Source organism: Daucus carota, chromosome 5 (genome assembly GCF_001625215.2).
Source record: "Daucus carota subsp. sativus chromosome 5, DH1 v3.0, whole genome shotgun sequence".
Taxonomy (NCBI): Eukaryota; Viridiplantae; Streptophyta; class Magnoliopsida; order Apiales; family Apiaceae; genus Daucus; species Daucus carota.
The window spans coordinates 43,110,161-43,130,759 of NC_030385.2; the positions used below are offsets into that span (position 1 = coordinate 43,110,161).

General features: G+C 30.0%; 2 protein-coding genes across 2 annotated transcripts; both read right to left on the reverse strand.

Moving 5' to 3' along the window:
• Positions 1 to 8,566: 8,566 nt before the first annotated feature.
• On the reverse strand, positions 8,567 to 10,487 carry LOC108222000 (14-3-3-like protein B). Its single transcript, XM_017395876.2, has 4 exons — positions 9,870 to 10,487; positions 9,274 to 9,396; positions 8,961 to 9,077; positions 8,567 to 8,865 (listed from the first exon to the last, which is right to left on the reverse strand). Exons 1-4 carry the CDS (start codon positions 10,347 to 10,349, stop codon positions 8,791 to 8,793), a joined length of 795 nt encoding a protein of 264 aa, XP_017251365.1. The 5' UTR covers positions 10,350 to 10,487; the 3' UTR covers positions 8,567 to 8,790.
• A 6,091-nt stretch (positions 10,488 to 16,578) lies between these two features.
• Positions 16,579 to 17,061, reverse strand: LOC108222137 (uncharacterized). The gene has a single exon (XM_017396043.2). The coding sequence runs from the start codon at positions 17,059 to 17,061 to the stop codon at positions 16,579 to 16,581; it is 483 nt and encodes a 160-aa protein (XP_017251532.1).
• Positions 17,062 to 20,599: the final 3,538 nt, after the last annotated feature.

Sequence of the window (20,599 nt, forward strand, 5' to 3'; positions counted from 1 at the left end):
AGAATAAAAATAGAATTCATTGAGGCATCTGGTTCTTGTAGAATTTTCGCTCTAAAGGTAACGAGACTCGTCGATCTTTAATAATTATCTAGGCGTAAAGAAACCCTATTATATTAAACTATTATAATGGCAAATCGATCCATAATAATTACTCCTAGTAATTACAATAGCTGGAAATTTATCTCATGCACCAGGCTGCGGCAGCATCTTAATTTTCAGTCAGTCAGTACACCTAATATGAAGTAGTAGTTGCTATACTCTAATGATTATTGAGGTTGTTAGACTTTTCCTGTATAATGAATGATTAATTAATTAAATTAACACGATTAACAGGTAAACTAATTTTGTCACCCTCATAATACGTAATATACAATGTATAATGTCACTATAAATTATGTAAGTTGAGATTAAAAAATAAGACAGATCCACTTGAGAACCTTGTAGACATCATCGTCCAAATTTGGATCCGCAGAGCAAGGACTAAATTAGGAGAGGCTGCTAATCTGGAAATGAAAACACTGTTAGTCTAGAAATAAAGAATCAAATTAATACATGTTATAACAAACAATGCATGTGTCATAGCTGTCTCATGGTACAAAGGTTGTCCAACTAAAATAATGTGTCTCACATGTGTGTTAAAGTTGATAGGCTGATAATGGATATAGTTCTCACAATGAAATTTAGGAATAGTGAAATAATTACGTTTGAGAAATCACGCTAATCATATGTCTTAGTTTGCATTAAATAAAATATTGAAATTCAGATTCTTAATGATTATATTTTGGGTCGGATCACTAGTCACTGCCAATGCAATAAGCAAAATATTCACAATTTTTATAAGAGAGACATTTTTCTTTTTGTCATAAAAACAGCGGATAATTTGTTATAATTTTAAAATATCTCCATATTATTTTAGTTAGGCATTTACTTTCATTTTATTTTATTGAAAAACTATTTTTCACGAAAATTCGGCGGTAGTCCTAAATATAATATACTCAATTTTTTAGTTTAATGATGACTAAATTTTTGTTTTACAGAATCTGTCTCTACATATTAAACTAAATAGTTTAACAAAAATGTTGTAACTTGTTCATATTCCATTTAACAGATAATATTTCTGGACAGCCAAATAATTTGTATTTAATCGGATATTAAATCAATAAAATCGAAACATGAATTCAAGGATCCGAAATAACAAATTTAATCTAAAATTTTTGTCATCCTAAGAAAAATATCATCCGAAGCTTACAAAATCTTACTTTTAAGTTTAACAAACATCTACAGAAGTCGTTATATCAACCTGATGACCTCACTGGATCATCTTTTCATACTTTTTCACGCTGAATCATTATCTAAAGCTTGCTCCGTGCGCCCGTCGAGTTGTATACAAATGGATCGGGCAAGGTTAAGAAAAATTTAGTTTAGCGGAAAAATATAAGAATTTTTTTTTTGATAAAATTATATCATCAACGAAAATTTAAGGTAAGAAGTGAGTGTAATCAGTGGAAAAAAATAAGAAAAATCGATAAAGAGACAAGATCAACTAATATTTAATAGGTAAGATGAGTGTAGTAGAAAAAACTAGTGGATGTAATTAAAATTTTATATCTAAAAATTCTGTTATTTTAAAAATATATATAATTGAGTGAAACGTTCCAAAAAAAATTATTTCAAATAAAAAAACCATCCACAATACCCAAGACGACGGGAAAATTATCTCCGGTCAAGAGTGACGGGTTAAATTATATTCTTTTGCCGGAAATGAGTAAGGACGATGATGACTTTCGGTGCAAGAGGCCATACATGATTAATTCATTCACCCACCACTATTACTATAGATATGTACAAAGCGTCAGCACTCTCTCACCTTTTAGCAGACAGTGAGAGGGTCTATATATATTTCTATGATTGAGGGGCGGGCCAAACCAATTTGCCCTAATGAAATCTCAAAATTAGATTATTTTTTTTGCTAAATGAAATTAGATTTTTTATTTTTACATAAAATTTAAGTATTATAGTTTTTAAATAAAATAAACTATCAAAATGCATCATAAATAAATTTAAAAATCATTTAAATGGAATATTTCTTGCATATCGAATCATTGATGTATTTTTTAATTTTTTTTTACAACGTAAATTAACAATTAAAATTTAATTTATCAACTTATATGATTAAGATCAGTTAAAATCAACAATAGATAAAATTTAATAATAATTATAATAAATAATTATTAAGTTTAATCCTTTATTTTCGAAAGCCCATGCGATTGCGGATATTGTCCATCCACGCCCGCTCTGATTCATGTATCTCGTATAAACTTTGGTCAAATAGGATTACACAAGTGTATGTGCTGTATTTTCCTAAAATACTGACTCATTCAAGCCGCTAAACAAGTCTAACGAAGTAAAATAAAAGAAAAGCGACAAATAGTCTACTCATTCTTATCTGTTATGTGACCTTGTACCAAACAAATATACGATAAATAAACATTCATATTCATTCATCTTTAGAACAAAACTTTTCGGCGGTATTAAATATATTGAAATTTTATTTTTATATTTTATAAAATCCCTTCCGTTTCTTATAAAATTTCTAATGAAAAGAATAGTAACTTCTTTAAAAGAACACTTGTAGTGCTAAACTCAGTTTTATCCAAATTAAGTTTAATCCTTTTTATCAAAAAGTTCGAGTTGATTTAAATTTATAGCCGAATTAAAGTGACATTCAACATCACCAGGATATACGAGTGCAATTTGAATTGCGTCAAATTTGAGCCCACTCCACATGTGTTGTCCCTACACTATTCATATGTTTTTAATTTGACAAATTTTAATTTATAAATTCTAAAGTATAATATTTCGTGTTAATTAATATATATATATATATATATATATATATATATATATATATATATATATATATATATATATATATATATATATATATATATATATATATATATATATATATATATATATATATATATCCTTTTTTCGATAAAAACGAAGAATTCATTAAAATTTTGGGACGCACTCGAGACAAATTCCTAAATTATCGATTACAACTTGATTGTAAAATAAAGAATGAGCTAACATTTTGTTCCGGATCACTTAACACATAAAATATCTAAACTCTTCATTCCAAAACGTATTACAATTGTGTGTCGAGTAATTCAACACATATAAGTAGCAAATATAATAGCATCATAATTAGACTTTATATAAGTATCATTTCAAAACTATAAGTTTCATCAACCGAAACCAGGGCAACACATGTCCCTTAATATGAATTTTTTTTGTTGCGAAAAGCGAGCTCTTCCGATATTTATCACCATGTCATATTTGATGCAAGTCTTACGGATCATCAACAATATCATACAAGTCGAAATCTATAATAAGTCACAGAAAAATATTTTAATATATAACACTAATATAAAAAAAAAATAGGCATGACTAACAATCCTTATCACAAATTATTTAACAAGAACTCACCAAAAAATATAGAATCTTGATTTTATTATAAAAAAAATAAACATGAGAGAATATGGAAAAGCGAATGGACTTAATAGTTGATGAAGCGAAGATTGAAAAATAGAGAAATGGCAGCTAATATACTAATTTTGGAAGTCTGATTTCGAAAACTGCAAAACCGCATTCAACTTGAGCTTTATTTTGCTATTTCGTATTTCATGTCTAAATTTTGTAGTCACTTGAAATATTTAAATTTTACGTTATGTATAGAATCTTTATACGAGTCGAGTTCAGTCACTCAAGTTTCTACCGTAGTCGAGGCAGTCTTAAATTGAACATGTTGAATTCGAATTGTCCACAAAAAAACTTGACTTAAATTTATTAACTAACCGAACAAATGTTTATATATATAATTAAAATTTTAAAATGAGTATAAATGAGTTCATTTAAATGATCAAATAAAATTTTATTCACAGACATGTTTGTTCATTTATACCCGCAGCTAGTTTATCCGTGTGATAGGACTACAAGTTACTTATACACATAGAGTGTATAAATATATAATATGCATATAAAAGGAACAGGTACCACGATAATCACTTTGATGTGATATTTCAGCCTACTCAATATAAAAACACTCAATGATTACAAATTATTGCTCAGTAGTTCACGACGTTTTATGTTTAATTAAATCAAATTATAGAACATATATTAAAATGAATATTAAAATGTCAAGAATCTTCAGAGAGAGATTCAGAAATTTTAGAGAGATTCAGAAATTAAATGATCATGTGCAATTGGATCGAGATCGAACCTTTTACTGCATGTACTTTCGTGCAAGCTAAGAATTTCTGTTTGTGGGGTGGACCATATGAGATCCAAGAAATCAAAGTGATAAGCTTATCCTACTCAACTTGTCGTACAAACCCCTTTTATTAGTGCTAATTATTTTCGTACAAAGTTGAGACTTGAGACTTCGATCTAAGCTGGTGTTTTTTAATATTTTATTGCACTTGCATTCTACGGTAGTTGCTATTTTTAATTGAACATGCTTAGCATTCCTCACAAGTTAAACTAAGTTGAATCTTTCATGGCCTAATAATTGCATATGTTCTTGTGTGTTTGTGTGCATAAATGGTTAGGTGAGAACAGAGATGAAACCACGAATATAAGATGAGGCTATGCTGTAGGATTATTTTAAACGGAGCATCAAACAAAAGAGAAATGCTAAATCCAGATTAGTTGCAATCAAAAACAAATGGCTAAGTAACTAGGAAAATAATAATATACTATAAGTAATAGAGTCTTTTGATATTATATACTTCAATTATTTTTGACGGTGTTTATAAATATAATTTATTTATGATATTTTACTCATAATTGAAAGAGAAATGTTAAAGTGCTTGAAACGAGTAATTTTAAATATCCAATCTGGATTTCAGATTAAAAAAAAAACTTTTGAATGACGTGTGTATACAGAGGTCATTTTGTTTGTTATTTGATTTTTTTGAAAAAATTATTTAGAATATTTAAATAACATTTTTCTTTTGCATATGTTTCCAAATTGGATATAAAATACTTAGATTTGTATTATAATATTGTTGGAAATAAGTCTGACCCGCGTGTACACGTTCAGAGGCGGATCTTAGAAGGGGCAAGAGGGGGCAACTGACCCCCCTTAATTTTTTTGTTTGTTAATATTATACATATTTTTAGGTTGTAAAATTAAAATTGACTCTCCTTAATTTTTTTGTGACCCCTTTTAATTTTTTTTACAAAAAAATTGACCCCCCTTAACTTAATAGTCAGATCCGCCACTGTACACGTTAACACTATAAACTAAAAATTCGAACAATTTCAAATACATTCTGCAGTCTAAAATATTGGAAATAAATCACTTTTTAGTAATAGGCAGATACGGTGTCTCTGTCTTGCGAATAGCTGGGTTGAAATGCATAAATTTCTTAAATTTGTATAAGAAGGATGAAAGTAAATGAAACTGGGAGGCTGCCGCCTGCAACTAACCTTTCAATTTAATAACTAGTGTCAATGTTAGTATTGATACGATATTTTTCTAATATGATTCGCGTACATATATAGCACGTTGTACTCTGTATTATATTATGATAAGCCAGTACTGTTATCATATCATATATATTTCAAATCGCAAATTGATTCATACATGAGACTTTCTAGATCTAATCTGCTCCTCTCTATATGTATGCTTCTATTTGGACGGTAATATGTGGGCATAATTTTTTTTTTTATAGATATACTAGAGCAACTAATAGTATCTAATATATATATCCAAATTATTACAAATAAATTAAAATTCAATTGCAAATGGGGCAACTGTCCCATATAAGCCTTGTAATTAACTGATATTTAACGATTTTCTTATATATTAAAATAACGTATAGATTGATTTAAAAATGTTTTTTCTCTTATTTATAAGTCAATAAAAAATAAGATTTAAAATTCTCATATTTTAATATATAATTTAGAATTTAATATATATACGGTTCAAATAAATTAATATTAATAGAATTCAATAATCGGATTCCAAAACTCCAGGCATCACTAAATTTATATTTAACTGACCTCGGAATTGATATATATCCCATAGTAGAGTTTGAAAATGACATTGATCATGTTTGTCTCTCCTATTTTAAAATTCAAAATTTATTTACGCAATATATGTACATAATATATACATACTTATTTTTGAATGTCAATATTTAAAGATTTTAATATACTCATATTTAATAAATCATTATTTTTCAAAATAATAATATTGTTACTACACATTTTCCTTCTTAAAATAGAATTTTATTTATGAAAAATATGATAAATTAAGTAAGTTTTACTGAAAAGTTAGTTCCATGTGGCAGTATCGATTTAATGTGAATTTTTTTTGTCTGACAGAAAACGATTGCCAATTAGACCCAATTTCAAATCACTTAATATTTTATCCTATCATATGTTTTCAATTATTTCTGATTTGCGATCAAACAACCAACCATTTAATGAGATTTATTGATACAGTATTAGTAGTATATTTTAATTTTCGACCAACTGTCCAAACGACCACTCATTAAAGAGGTCTGTTGATACAAACTGTCTAGATAAATGGTACTCAGGCAAGTAGGACTACATCAATGAAGGGGGATTATTTCCGTATGTATCAACAACTCCCATCTAAACTTTTACACTTTCTGTTTTGATATCTTACACTGTAATTTCTTGTGTTATCATATTTTATATTTTTTACAATATATAATATTAAAATTTATTTATAAAAATATTTTATTTTTGAATAAATAACTAAACATCTATATATTTATTCTAAAAAATATTTAGAACTCACTATATATCGTTATGCAGATTGCAGAGAGTATATATTTCAGGGTATTTAACTATTTATCATAGTTGAGATAAGTACGGGAAAAATGGTGATAAGGCAGACGCCAGGGCTGCGTGTGGAGAAGATAAAGATGGCAGAGCTGGATTTATCTTCAGTGACACAAGTTAGTAGTATTAGTCAGAAGACTCGGAACTAACTTACGGAAAGAAACAAGATCTTTAGATGAAGAATTTGAGAACGCTACTCAACGTCAAGTATATCTTATATTAGTACTAGTATTTCTAGTATTTTATATTAAAATGGTTGCATAATGGTTGCATGTAGCATGCATGATTATGATTTGGTTCATCCAATAATGTGGGTGAGTAGCAGGAACTAGGAAGTGCTTTTTGTGGCTTTCAAGACTTTTTGAGGCTTTCAAGACGAGAAGTTTCCATATTTTAATTGATCAAAATTTTTATCTCCAACATTGTTGACATATATACCTCCTGTCCTCGGTCCTCAGCGCTGCCTGTTTTAATGGGATTTTTTTTAACACATTCACACCGCTGAATTTTCAAGATACTTATCCGATACTTATCGGATGTTTAGGACATCGCATTGTTATGAATTCTCTATTCTTTCGATAGGATGAGTGTTAATTATTATGCAAGACATAGCAATTATTGTTCTCTTCTTATCCTTTCATCTTTCCCTGAACCTCTTCAACAGAATGAACTAAAATTATTAGCTATAGTATGATTAGTTAAAAATTATTGAATCACTAAAATTTTATAATCCACTAGGATTATTTATAGTAAAAATAATATTTTTGTATTTACGTTAAAATTTATAGTAATAATTTATATTAAAAACAAATAATTATTAATTCTCCGATGATATTGACTATAACTATTATTATATTTGTTATTAATTTTAAAAATACAATTAAAATAAATTTTAAAAAATTCAATCTATATTAATAAAAATATGATATATTTAATAAAAAAGTATGTAATAATAATTAAAACAATTGTTATAATATTAAACAAATATACAAGATACACAAAATATGATAATATGAAAATGAAACAAAATACTTACCATATTTTGTGTATTTCTGAATATCTGTACACTGCGGCCTGCCGGAAGCCTAGATAATCAAATGTTTAAATGACAAGAAGAAAAGCCCACAAAAGCATAGCCCAAAAAAGGGAATGCTTCAATGAGCGAAGTAGCTAATTATCTTCATTCTTGTAAAAGTAAATCAATAAATTATTAACATTCATATTTAATCAAAAAAAAAACCTTCATCTTTTAATTTTTTTAAATAACTACGGTTTTTACATACAAATATTATAAATATGCCCGTTCCAACAATCTAGAGGCCGCTAGCTAAATTTAAAAGTTGGGTCAGAATGATTTTTTTTTTCTGGTTCATATATCCTGCTATATACTCCCGTCGCGGATCTCAATTGTTTATCCGGAGTTATGAATTTTAATTTAATAAATTATTTTAAACTTTTCTTTTCAAGGAAAAAAAAATTTAAAATTTAAATTTCTATATAGAATAAAAAAAATTAAAAAATTATTTGTAAACATATATTCTATCTTGAAATATGTGTCTAAGGGATTGCAAATTAAAAAGTGCAAGGAACATAGGGCCATCTTTTTGTTATAAAAGATAAGAATGTAGTTAGCAAGAGTTTCTGTGACTATAGTATAAACTTAAAAAACCATAACAGTTCGAGTAACGTATAAAATTTCAGGGATATGATTAGCTTATAACGAATTAATCTAAGGTATCTAATAAGCCACCCGAGTTACATCTGGATGGTAAAACAAGTGTGGCGCATCAACATATGGTACTTAAGTTAATAACTAAAACAATTCAAAGGGGGCACAAAAAATATGAAAATAGTACTCTTCTTCTGATAGAAGGAGAAGAGCTTTAATTTGAGGATGGCTAGCTATCCTCACTGCTGCTGTTCATCTTCTTTCTTTTCTTCCTGCTTCGAGGAGGCTTCCTTGATCTCATCTGGACCATCATCCTGCATTTCATAATCGATCGAGAACTGATTAGCTTCGTTCTTCATTAGACCATGTGGTAGTGATTAAAAGATCTCAGAAGGAAAAAATTTTAAACCTGCATATCAGATGTCCAGAGAGTGAGGTTGTCGCGGAGAAGTTGCATAATCAATGTACTGTCTTTGTAGGATTCTTCACCCAAGGTGTCTAGTTCCGCGATCGCTTCATCAAAAGCCTGTCATGCAACTCACAGAATAACATCAGCATGAAATCTCCAACTTGGTAGACAGTTTCATGTACATTAAGATATTCCCGGGTTAATTATGTTTATTTTCTTGAAAATGATATGCATTTTTGTTTTTATGTCTGATTTTGCTACATCAATATGGAACATGTTGTATTCAAAATTAAAACAAAAATCATTCGATCACCTGTTTAGCAAGACTGCAAGCTCTGTCTGGTGAGTTAAGAATCTCATAGTAAAACACGGAGAAGTTAAGAGCCAAGCCAAGTCGAATTGGATGTGTTGGAGCTAGTTCTGCAGTTGCAATATCCTGTAATAGAACAAAAGTTTCATATTCAAGGGCATCCATATGCAGTGCTAAAAACTCAATACTACAATCTTTAGGCTGCGGCTGAAAACACATGCAGTGTAGACTGTAGAGTGCCAGTTACATTAAAATTTCACTCGAATTGATCATAATTGAGCATCCTTTTCAAAAAAATGTCAAGTAAGGTTTAGAAAAATGCTCCAACAGGATCTTATACTATTCAGACTTCAATTTTACGAGCCTTATAAGAAGATTTATATCTTGATCACAACAAACTTCTATAAGCCCTTTCATTCAACACCAGAGACTGTGATGTGACCGATTCTCCCAAAATATCAAGATGTCAGGATATATTATATTCTAACATTTCCCCTCACTCGAAGATGTGTGATATCATATTAAATGACCAATTCTCTCAAAATCTCAAGGTGTCGGGATCATATTATATTCTAACACAAATACGTGTAAAAAATTACCTGAGCGGCTTTGTAGGCATTGAGAGTGCTCTCAGCAGCATCTTTCCGATCACCTCCAGTCCTAAACTCCGCAAGATACCGATGATAATCCCCCTTCATCTTCAAATAAAACACCTTCGAATCCCCCGACGAAGCCGAAGGCACGAGTGTCGCATCCAGCAGCTTGAGAATCCCATCACATATATTCGAAAGCTCCTTCTCAATCTTCGACCTATACTCCTTGATCACCGAAACATGATCCTCATTCCCCCGGCTCTCCTCCTTCTGCTCAATCGACGAAATGATCCTCCACGAGGCACGACGAGCGCCAATCACGTTCTTGTAGGCCACAGAGAGGAGGTTGCGTTCCTCGACGCTGAGCTCCTCCGATTCAGCCAACGAGTTGGAGACCTTCTCCATGTACTCCACCATCTCTTCGTATCGTTCGGCCTGTTCTGCGAGTTTGGCATTGTAGACGTTCTCTTCGCGTGGGGAGGACATGATTTTTGTGATAAATGAGATGGGGGAATTATTATTTTTTTGTAGAAGAAGGGAGAGTGGGAGGAGGGGATAGAAAAGCGGAGGGGGAGAGATGTGGAAGGAGGCTATTGCGAGATGAGGGCAGTGATGATCGGAATTAACATGAGCCGTTGGGTTTCAAAATTATTGTTACAGTAACGAAGTTGATGTGCATGCATGGGTGATATTTATTCGGGAATTTGTTTATAAATAGATAAAATAAGGATGATATAACAAAATGTATTTCAAATTATTTTTAAAAAAATATTTCCAAATAGCTGATGCTCCGGTTAAGAATGATTTTATTGGTGAGATTGATTTAAATGGAGTTCAAATTTATTTAATGAAAAAATATGCCACATATAATTTAAGAGAGTTTCGGCATTTCTTCTCTCAAGATATTACATTTTTCTTCGATAAGCAAGACCGATTAATATTTTTTATTTTTTTTGTCACAAGATACTTTCTCGTATAACGAATTGTATCAGAATACAAAAGCCGCTGTAAGGAGTTCCTTTCGTTCAAGAAAGTTTATCATCTAACCCTCGGACATGCAGAGATGACCGGAGACACTTATTAGACAATAAAACTTTAATGTTCGATAAGAAAACACCCATAAAGGTCCCACTACCATTCTATCTTCCACTCGCATACCTGAAAAAATGCAATACAAATAAAACATAATAAGTTCATACATACAGCAAAATAATAAAACTATCTAAAAAGATGGAGGAAAAGAGTTTAAGATTTTGAAGGAAGATAAAACGAAGATATTTTGAAGTTTAAGAGCATCTCCAACCATACAAACCCCTTAGCTAAAAAGTGAGTTTAGCATATAATTTAAGAGAGTTTTGGCATTTTTTTTCCTAAGATATTAGCATTTTTCTTTAATAAGCAAGACCGATTAATATTTGAAGGAAGATAAACGAAGATATATCGAAACTTAATGAAGATATTTTTCATTCTTTCAATAGACGTATTTTAGTTTGTCACATATATATTTTATAGAATGACATCATAAACAGATATTCACTCCGGTTAGTTCTTATATATTTGTCCCCTAAAGATCGTTATTGTTTTTCCCTCTCATTTTCTTGTTTCTGTTTGATATTATTTATATTAAATTAATAAAATAAATCTATTAATTTTCATACAAGTTAATATAAATTTTTAATAATAAATAGTAATCATCAATATACTTATATAAAGGAGAAGCGAGGGGCGTGTAGGTGGCGCCTCTCACATCGCTCCGTTCTATTTTTCTAATTTTCTGAAATTTTTGGATGAAAAATATCAGAATTTATAACTACCTTTTTTAGTTTCGGATATATTAGAAGCAAGTTTTAGAATCTGATTTTGTTTTACATTATTTATGGAATATAACCGCTTGAAAGTTTTAATCTGATTTTGTTTCCGATTATTTAATTATAAGAAAAAGTATCACACAAGTCTCTCTGCACCTATAAATACCCCTATAAGTTGTAGGGTTTTAGATCATCTAAACACAACATACTCTCTCTCAATACCACAATCTTACCTCTCTCTGGTGATAATTCTCTTGCTCGATTTCTAACTCGACGGTGCCGTTCTTCTGCAGCTACGATAAGTGAATGTTGTTTATACTATATTAAAAAGATAAAGGTTGTTTTAAACAAAAGTAGTTATAGACCGTTATGTGGGAGTCGACAATTCAAAATAGTCTTGACATGATTTTGATGGATGATATCAATAAATTAACTATGAGTGATGTATGTTTGTTGGTTATTCTTTTATAATATTTGTTTTGTTCATCGGACATGTTTGTTGTTGTTAATTTTTATATGATTTACTTTGTATACTGGAAAATATTATTCATGCATTATGTGTTTGCTCCGTTCAAGCGACTTTCAAGTGAACGCTGTTTATACAATATTAAAAAATAAAAATTGTTACACGTAAGGGTAGTTATAGACCGCTGTCTAACGGATTTAAGTTAGATGTTTTTGTGCACAATCAATCCAAAAAAATTTGAAGGAAAACAATATAAGAACATGATTACTTTTCAAAAAAAAAACACAAATAAAATTAAGATTCGTCGTGCTTTAAATTGTTAATTACGTGTAGAAATTTATTTTCATTTTTTCACCATGAATTATAATCCAATTTTGCAATTTTATATATTAGTATTTGTATTATATCAAAAATTTTATAATATAAAATTTATTTTATCCTACAGATATTAATTTTTAATCATTAATATATTTTTTATAGACATTCATAAAATAATTACATTCTACAAAAATTAATATTAAATCATTAATATAATTTTTATAGGCCGCCGCAACGCGCGGTTTCTCAACTAGTTAATACTAAAAGATGGATCTTGATGATCTCAGAGTCACATATTTTATTAAGAACGAGTCCATCCAACCTGATTTCATGTATAATAATCTCGAAGACTCGTTTAATACGGGTCCATATACTTTGAAAATTATGTGAATTAGTTATGATCAATATCAAAATAATATAAAATTAAATTGAACAAAGAGGAGGATAGATATTATGAAATTTTTTATTTAGAGACCATTAATATGGGAAGGAGGAGTAATTTTCTTCTGTTGTATCTTCTTGCGTGGGAACTGGGCAACTGTAGTCTCGTATAAACTTTTGACCTTGCATTAGCTGTAGCCTGTAAGTTATACCTGCACTCCTGCAGTGCAGGAAATTGCGAGGAATTCGTATTCAACCACCCCATGTAGCAGAATATTAATGCAACTATTGCTGTCGAACTGTCCTGCTGTGAAATTTACTACTCCCTCCGTCCCAATAAATTGTATACAGTTTCCTTTTTGAGACGTCCCACTAATTGTATACATTCCAAAAGTAGTAAACTTTTATAATATAAAACATCAATTCACCAACTACTCCCTCCGTCCCACCAAGTTCTTTACAGTTTTCTTTTTTGGATGTCTCATCCAATTCTTTACATTCCAAAACTTACCAAAGTCAATGGGTCCCACTACTTCCCAACTTTTCCTCCATTTTCACACTACTTTTACTCCTTTTTCACACTACTTTTACTCCACTATCTCTCTTTTATTCATTAAAAATTGATGGGTCCCATCACTTCATCCATTTTTCTTCCTCTTTTCCACTACTTTATACATATTTCTTAACCTCCGTGCCCAAACCAAACGTAAAGAATTGGCTGGGACGGAGGGAGTACTTTCTTCCACTATCTCCATTTTATAATAATATAAACAGTTTCCTTTTTTGGATGTCCTATCCAATTCTTTACATTTCCAAAACTTACCAAAAATAGTCAATGGGTCCCACTACTTCCCAACTTTTCCTCCATTTTCACACTACTTTTACTCCTTTTTCACACTACTTTTACTCCACTATCTCTCTTTTATTCATTAAAAATTGATGGGTCCCATCACTTCATCCACTTTTCTTCCTCTTTTCCACTACTTTATACATATTTCTTAACCTCCGTGCCCAAACCAAACGTAAAGAATTGGCTGGGACGGAGGGAGTACTTTCTTCCACTATCTCCATTTTATAATAATATAAACCCTATTACACTCACTACTTTCCTCCACTATCTCAAATCTATTATTAAATATAAATGGGTCCCACCACTATACCCACTTTTCATCCAACTTTCCTCATTTCTTATCCAATTTCTTGGTCTCCGTGTCCCAACCATTTGTATACAAATGACTGGGACGGAGGGAGTATTCTATTAGTCCTTTTGTCTCATAATAAAAGTCGTTTTGATTTTTTATACGTAATTTGAGGTGTACAAAAAACATACTTCGACATATTTTTTTTCAATTTTTTTTCTCAAATACAAATTTAATATCTATATTTTAATTCAGAAAAAAAATTTAAAACTAATATATAAAAAATATGTATTTTTACATCTTAAATCATGTGTCAAAGTCAAAACGACTCTTATTATTATTATTATTATAGGACAGAGGGAGTACTATCAGATCTAGGTAATTGCGATACATGCTAAAAACAGTCTCAAAATCTTCGTATGGGAAAAAAATACATAAGTAGTACTCCCTCCGTCCCAATGAATTGTATACAGTTCCTATTTTGGGACGTCCCATCAATTGTATATATTCTAAAAGTAGTAAACTTTTATAATATAAAACATCAATTCAGCAACTACTTTCTTCCACTATCTCCATTTTTATAATAATATAAACACTATTACACCCACTACTTTCCTCCACTATCTCAAATCTATTATTAAATATGAATGGGTCCCACCATTATACCTATTTTTCATCCAACTTTACTCATTTCTTACACAGTTTCTTGGTCTCCGTGTCCCAGCCATTTGTATACAAATGACTGGGACGGAGGGAGTATTAAATAGTAGACAAAAACAGAGAGTACATATAAACAATAAACCGACCTACCTATAGAAAATGATACATAAACCATAAACCACAAAAGTCAAACGCCAACCGCATAAAAAGAGTAATGTTAGAAGTCTCAAATTATGTCCAGACCCAGACAAATGCCTAAAATTATCCAATTTACATGTATTGAAACTTTTTTTTTATTATTATTAGCGTGTAGAATTAATTATACATTATCAATAAATTTTGAAAAAATAATAATAAAAGAAATTCGAAATCTAGTATTTTTCATAAAAATAAGGACCACAAACCAAATCTCAGCCACAGCGAACAAAACAGCCTAGCACCAGTTCACCATTACATTCTGTATGTAGTTGTCCGTACCATCATACTTGCTGCTTTCGCATTGGTCCTATAACTAATTTAATACTCCTAACACTTTGGTTGCATCTTGACGCGGCGTCATCATGACTACTACTCCCTCCGTCCCTTTTTACTTGTCCCTTTTGGAAAAAAAACGCATCTTAAGAAAATGTTAGTTGGATATCTTGTTTTCATACATATCCCTAATAAATGTAATGAATTAGATAGAGTTGTGTATATATATATGCTAGTCAAACATTGGAAGTTGTTACTTTTTGAAAAAACATACAAAAAGTTGCTTTGAAAAGAGAAGTGGACAAGTAATTTGGGACAAATTTTTTTTTCAAAGTGGACATGTAAAAGGGGACGGAGGGAGTACTAGTTAACAAAGGTGCACTCCGATCAAATTTACGGATCAGGGAAGATTTTCTTGTCTCTGCGCTGTTGTGGGAGCAAGTGTTGGAAGTAATGTAAAACAACAAGTGTTACTAAAAGTCACCAAAACAAAAGTGCTACTAAAGAAAGGTGTGCCAGATGATCGATAGAGACGAAGATCGAAGAATTCACATTAGTGTCAGTGTGAATTCTTATAATTCCCTTATAAGTTACTTATAAATCAAGTCAAGTATCTCCGGAGGAGAAAAAGAATCTCGGTGTTAAAAGTCTTGTTTCCCCTCCCTTTCATACAACTTTGTGATCAGCATGTACTCCCTCCGTCCCAGTGAATTGTATACAGTTTCCTTTTTGGGACGTCCCATCAATTGTATACATTTTAAAAGTGGTAAACTTTTATAATATAAAATATCATTACACCAACTACCTTCCTCCACTATCTCTATTTTATAATAATATAAACACTATTACACCCACTACATTCCTCCACTATCTCAAATCTATTATTAAATATAAATAGGTCCCACCACTATACCCACTTTTCATCTAACTTTACTCATTTCTTACACAATTTCTTGGTCTTCGTGTCCCAACCATTTGTATATATACAAATGACTGGGACGGAGGGAGTATATGCAAACCAAACTTAAACCAGACCAATCCTACTTGCATACTAAAATTCATTATCAACGGATCGATCAGAACAAGAAACTAAATTAGTAATCAACGTCAAAATACTTCTGTAGCACTCTGTAAATGGATGAAGAGGCGAAGTTAGATACTAGCAGTCTTACAATTTTTCTGTATCAACGTCTCACCAAGCGATATAGTATAAAACCAAACCAAACATAATCAGTATATGACAAGTTGGTATCATTAAGTTGAAAGTGTGATTGAATTTCGATTTTCGCAATTCATCAGCTTAAGCCAAAACACCAGGCTCACTTCTCACTACACAATACATGCATGTAACGTAACAATCTGAGAAAATATTCGATCATTTGTTTTCTCTGATGTAAATACTACAAATCTACATATAAATAAAAGAATCTAGATATACAATAACAATTACAAAGAATCTGAAAAAATCTGCCTCAATGAACTCCAGAAGATGATCTTTCCCTCGTAGTCTTCGAATGCATTAAACCTTCATGATCCATTTTCTTGCTTCTCGAACCAATTAATTTAGACCAAAATCCCCCCTTCTTCTTCCGAAATTCATCGTTCATTTGATCTTTCCTCGGTGGATAAAACTCCATTGACCTACTCTTCGTAAGAATCACATTCTTCCCACTCACTTTCAAGAAAGACACGTACCCTTTCCCCTCTGATCTTTTCACCGGAGATGCGCATGAGGAAGCATTCGACGAAGAATCACACGACGATAACGATGACAACGACGACGAAGTATCCGGAGTTCTCAATGCTCTCTTCATTGGTTTCTTCGAAGACGCCAGCCGAGAGAGTCTTTCCGCTAGACATACTGCGCAAACGCCAGGCGCTTGCTTGTGCTTCGGGTGCTTCTTGCACCTCATCTGTTCCGGTTTCGGTTTCAGTTTCGGTTTCCGATTTTCCATGGTTTGCTGTTTTTTAGCTAGAGATGTTCATTTCTCCGGACTTGGAGTGCTTATATAAAGATGTTCTAAGTGTTTTCTAAGAGAGTTCAAGGGAGGTTCTTGGTAAGTTCAAAAAGGACTTGTTTTGACGAAATGCAAGTTGTTTTGAAGTTGGATTTTTAAGAAGGGTCCACAAAGAGGAGGGCTCTAGTCATGTTTGTTTACTAAGTAAAAAAGACCGACATTTTATGTGAGAGCGTGGAATTAATTAACACACAGACTTTATTGATTATGTCTTTCTTTTACAATTTTCCAAGAGCGTGCCGAGCCATCTTAGAATTTACCAAGTATTTGCTGTCCAGATACGTGACCTGTTTTAGCTTTTGCGACTAAGAAGTGTTCAAAATGAATCATCATTCAGAATTGCTTGCATGAGAATTAATGTGTAGAATTAAATATTTTTTAATGCAGTATGTGTAAAAGTCAAGTATACTGGAAAAGGGTTTAAAAAACATTAGAGAGCGTGGAAAACTTAAATTCTGATGTTTGGAGCTTATCTTGTAACGGGATGGAATCAGGATCTATTTTTTTATCATTAAAATTCTTAAATTAAAAAACTAAAAATGTCTCTATCGAAATTTTAATATAAAAGTGTGTTTCTAGATTTTTCTGCAGTTCCCTCCTAATCAAATATGTCTGGGTTAACTGATAAAAAACAAATATGTCTAGATTCGTCCACGATGACTTGTGTATTTAATAATTAGATTTACGGTTTACCATGTAAATAAAGAGAGAATAATTGAATATGAGATATTTGTACTACTAATTTCTATATGATCTGTAAAATTAAGAGTCTATTTCTCTGGATTTAAAATCGAGCTTTATATTCAGAAGTCGTTTTAAAGTCAAAGCCAGAAACTAACTTAAATTAAAAAGTTAGTTTGAGGTATTTTTTCAGTGACTTGATTATTTTTTATTTTTTACAAAAATTACTCATAAATCATAAATTACTCATAAATTATTTTTACTAGCCTTTTTGGCCCGTGCTACGCACACGGGTATTGATTCTTTGATTTTTTATCAACTTAACCTCTACTTTCTGTCGTGAATAACCCCAAATCTGACGGGTAATAGGCGCAGTCAAACTACTTATTTATGCGTTTTAAGTCATAAAATTTAACGTATTTATTAGCATTTTGGCCTGTGCTACGCACATGGGTATGATTTTTTATTTTTTTTTCTCAAATTAACCCATACATTTTTTATTAACAAACAGTATGATATGAAATATAAGTTATGAAAGGCACGTACGTAAGAGTTAAAATACTCGAGTTATGTTATTGGCGATCAGTACGTTGTAGATGTTAAAGATAATATATATGAATGTCGATTGAAAAATAAAATAAAATCACGCAACAAATTTTATAACAACGCGGACTATATAAATTTTTGTATTTAGAAACATAAATAATTATAAACTTAACCTGATTATCCATATTATAAATCTTTCATCCATTCCTTATGTATTAAATTAAGGTAAATATGTTGATGATAGAGTTTCCACCCAACCTTAATAAAAATTGATAAATAGGTTAAAAAATAATTAACCTTAAACATCAATAAAGGAATACATATGTAGTCATAATTCAGTTACATTACTATAATTATATGCTACAATTACTGTTTATACCGAAAATTGATAGTAAGAAGATATACGTTATAAATATATATGGAATAGATACTGTATTGATTTTTATAACAGAATAGATTTTCATTAGTATCATTGATATAACCAAATATTTAATATAATAATAATATTTCAAGTTCAGAATAAAAATTTATAAGTTTATGGATCAATAATCAAATCATTGTTTGTATAGTTAAAATAATAAAAAATAGGTAATTGTTTCTGAAATATTATAAAAAATTCATGAAAATAGTAATGACTATATAATTAAGATTTCTCGGGGTCGCCTAACGGCGACCCCTCGTATCTTAAATAAAATAAATAAAAAATTATAATAAACTATATGCAAGAAATTTTATTGTTAAGTTATTTAAATGAAAATATGCTCATTTATCAAATTTTTATTTATAGAAAAATATGCTCATAGCATCTCGGCCCATGCTACGCACACGGGTATGATTTGTTTTTATCTAGTTAACCTATAAATGTTTTATTAACAAACAATATGATATGAGATATAAGTTATGAAAGGCGACGTATGTAATAGTCAAAATACTCGAGTTATGTTATTGACGATCCGTACGTTGTAGATGTTAAAGATAAAATATATACGAATTTCGATTGAAAAAATAAAATCACGCAACAGAAATTATAACGACGCGGACTATATAAATCTTTGTATTTAGAAACATAAATAATTATTAATTTAACCTGATTATACAGATTATAAAGCTTCCATTCATTTCTTAATTATAAAATTAAGATGAATATGCTGACGCTAGAGTCTTCTCCTTCCTTAATTAATATTATTACATTGATTAAGAAATAATTAACCTTAAACGAATACATCAATAAAGAAATACATATGTGGTCATAATTCAGTTACATTACTAAAATTATATGCTACAATTATTGACTATATTTAAAATTGATAATAAGCAGATATACGTGATAAATATTTTTAATATAACCAAATATTTAATATAATGATAATTTATAATGTTTTGAATAAAAGTTTATAAGTTTATAGATCTATTATTAAATCATTATTTGTATAGATAAAATAATAATAAAAATAGTAAGTAATTTTTTTTAAAATATTTATAAAAGACATGAAAATAGTAATGACTATATGACTAAAATTTCTCGGGGTCGCCTAACGGCGACCCCTCGTATCTTAAATAAAATAACAAAAAGTTATAATTAATTGTATGTAAAAAAATTTATTATTAAGTTATTTAAATGAAAATATGCTCATAGCATTTTGGCCCGTGCTATGCACATGGGTATGATTTTTTGTTTTTTTATCTAGATAAGCTATACATTTTTTATTAACAAATAATATGATATGGGATATAAGTTATGAAAGGCAACGCATATAAGAGTCAAAATAATCGTGTTATGTTATTGGCGATCAGTACGCTGTAAATGTTAAAGATAATATATATGATTTGATTGAAAAACAATAAAATCACACAACAAGAATTATAAAGACGCAGACTATATTAATCTATGTATTTAGAAACAGAAATAATTTTAAACTTAACCCTATTATGCAGATTATAAAGCTTCCATCCATTTCTTAATTATAAAATTAAGGTGAATATGCTGATAAAAGAGTTTCCTACCTTAAAAAAAATTGATAAATAAGTTAAGGAATAACTAACCTTGAAGAAATACTGTTTCAAAAAAAAAACCTTGAAAGAATACATTAATAAAGGAATACTATGCTACAATTATAATTGCCTATATTTAAAATTTATAATAAGAAGATATACGTGATAAATATTTATAAGGAAATAGATTCTGTATTGTTTTTATAACGGAATATATTTTGTATTAGTATCATTAATATAACCAAATATTTAATAT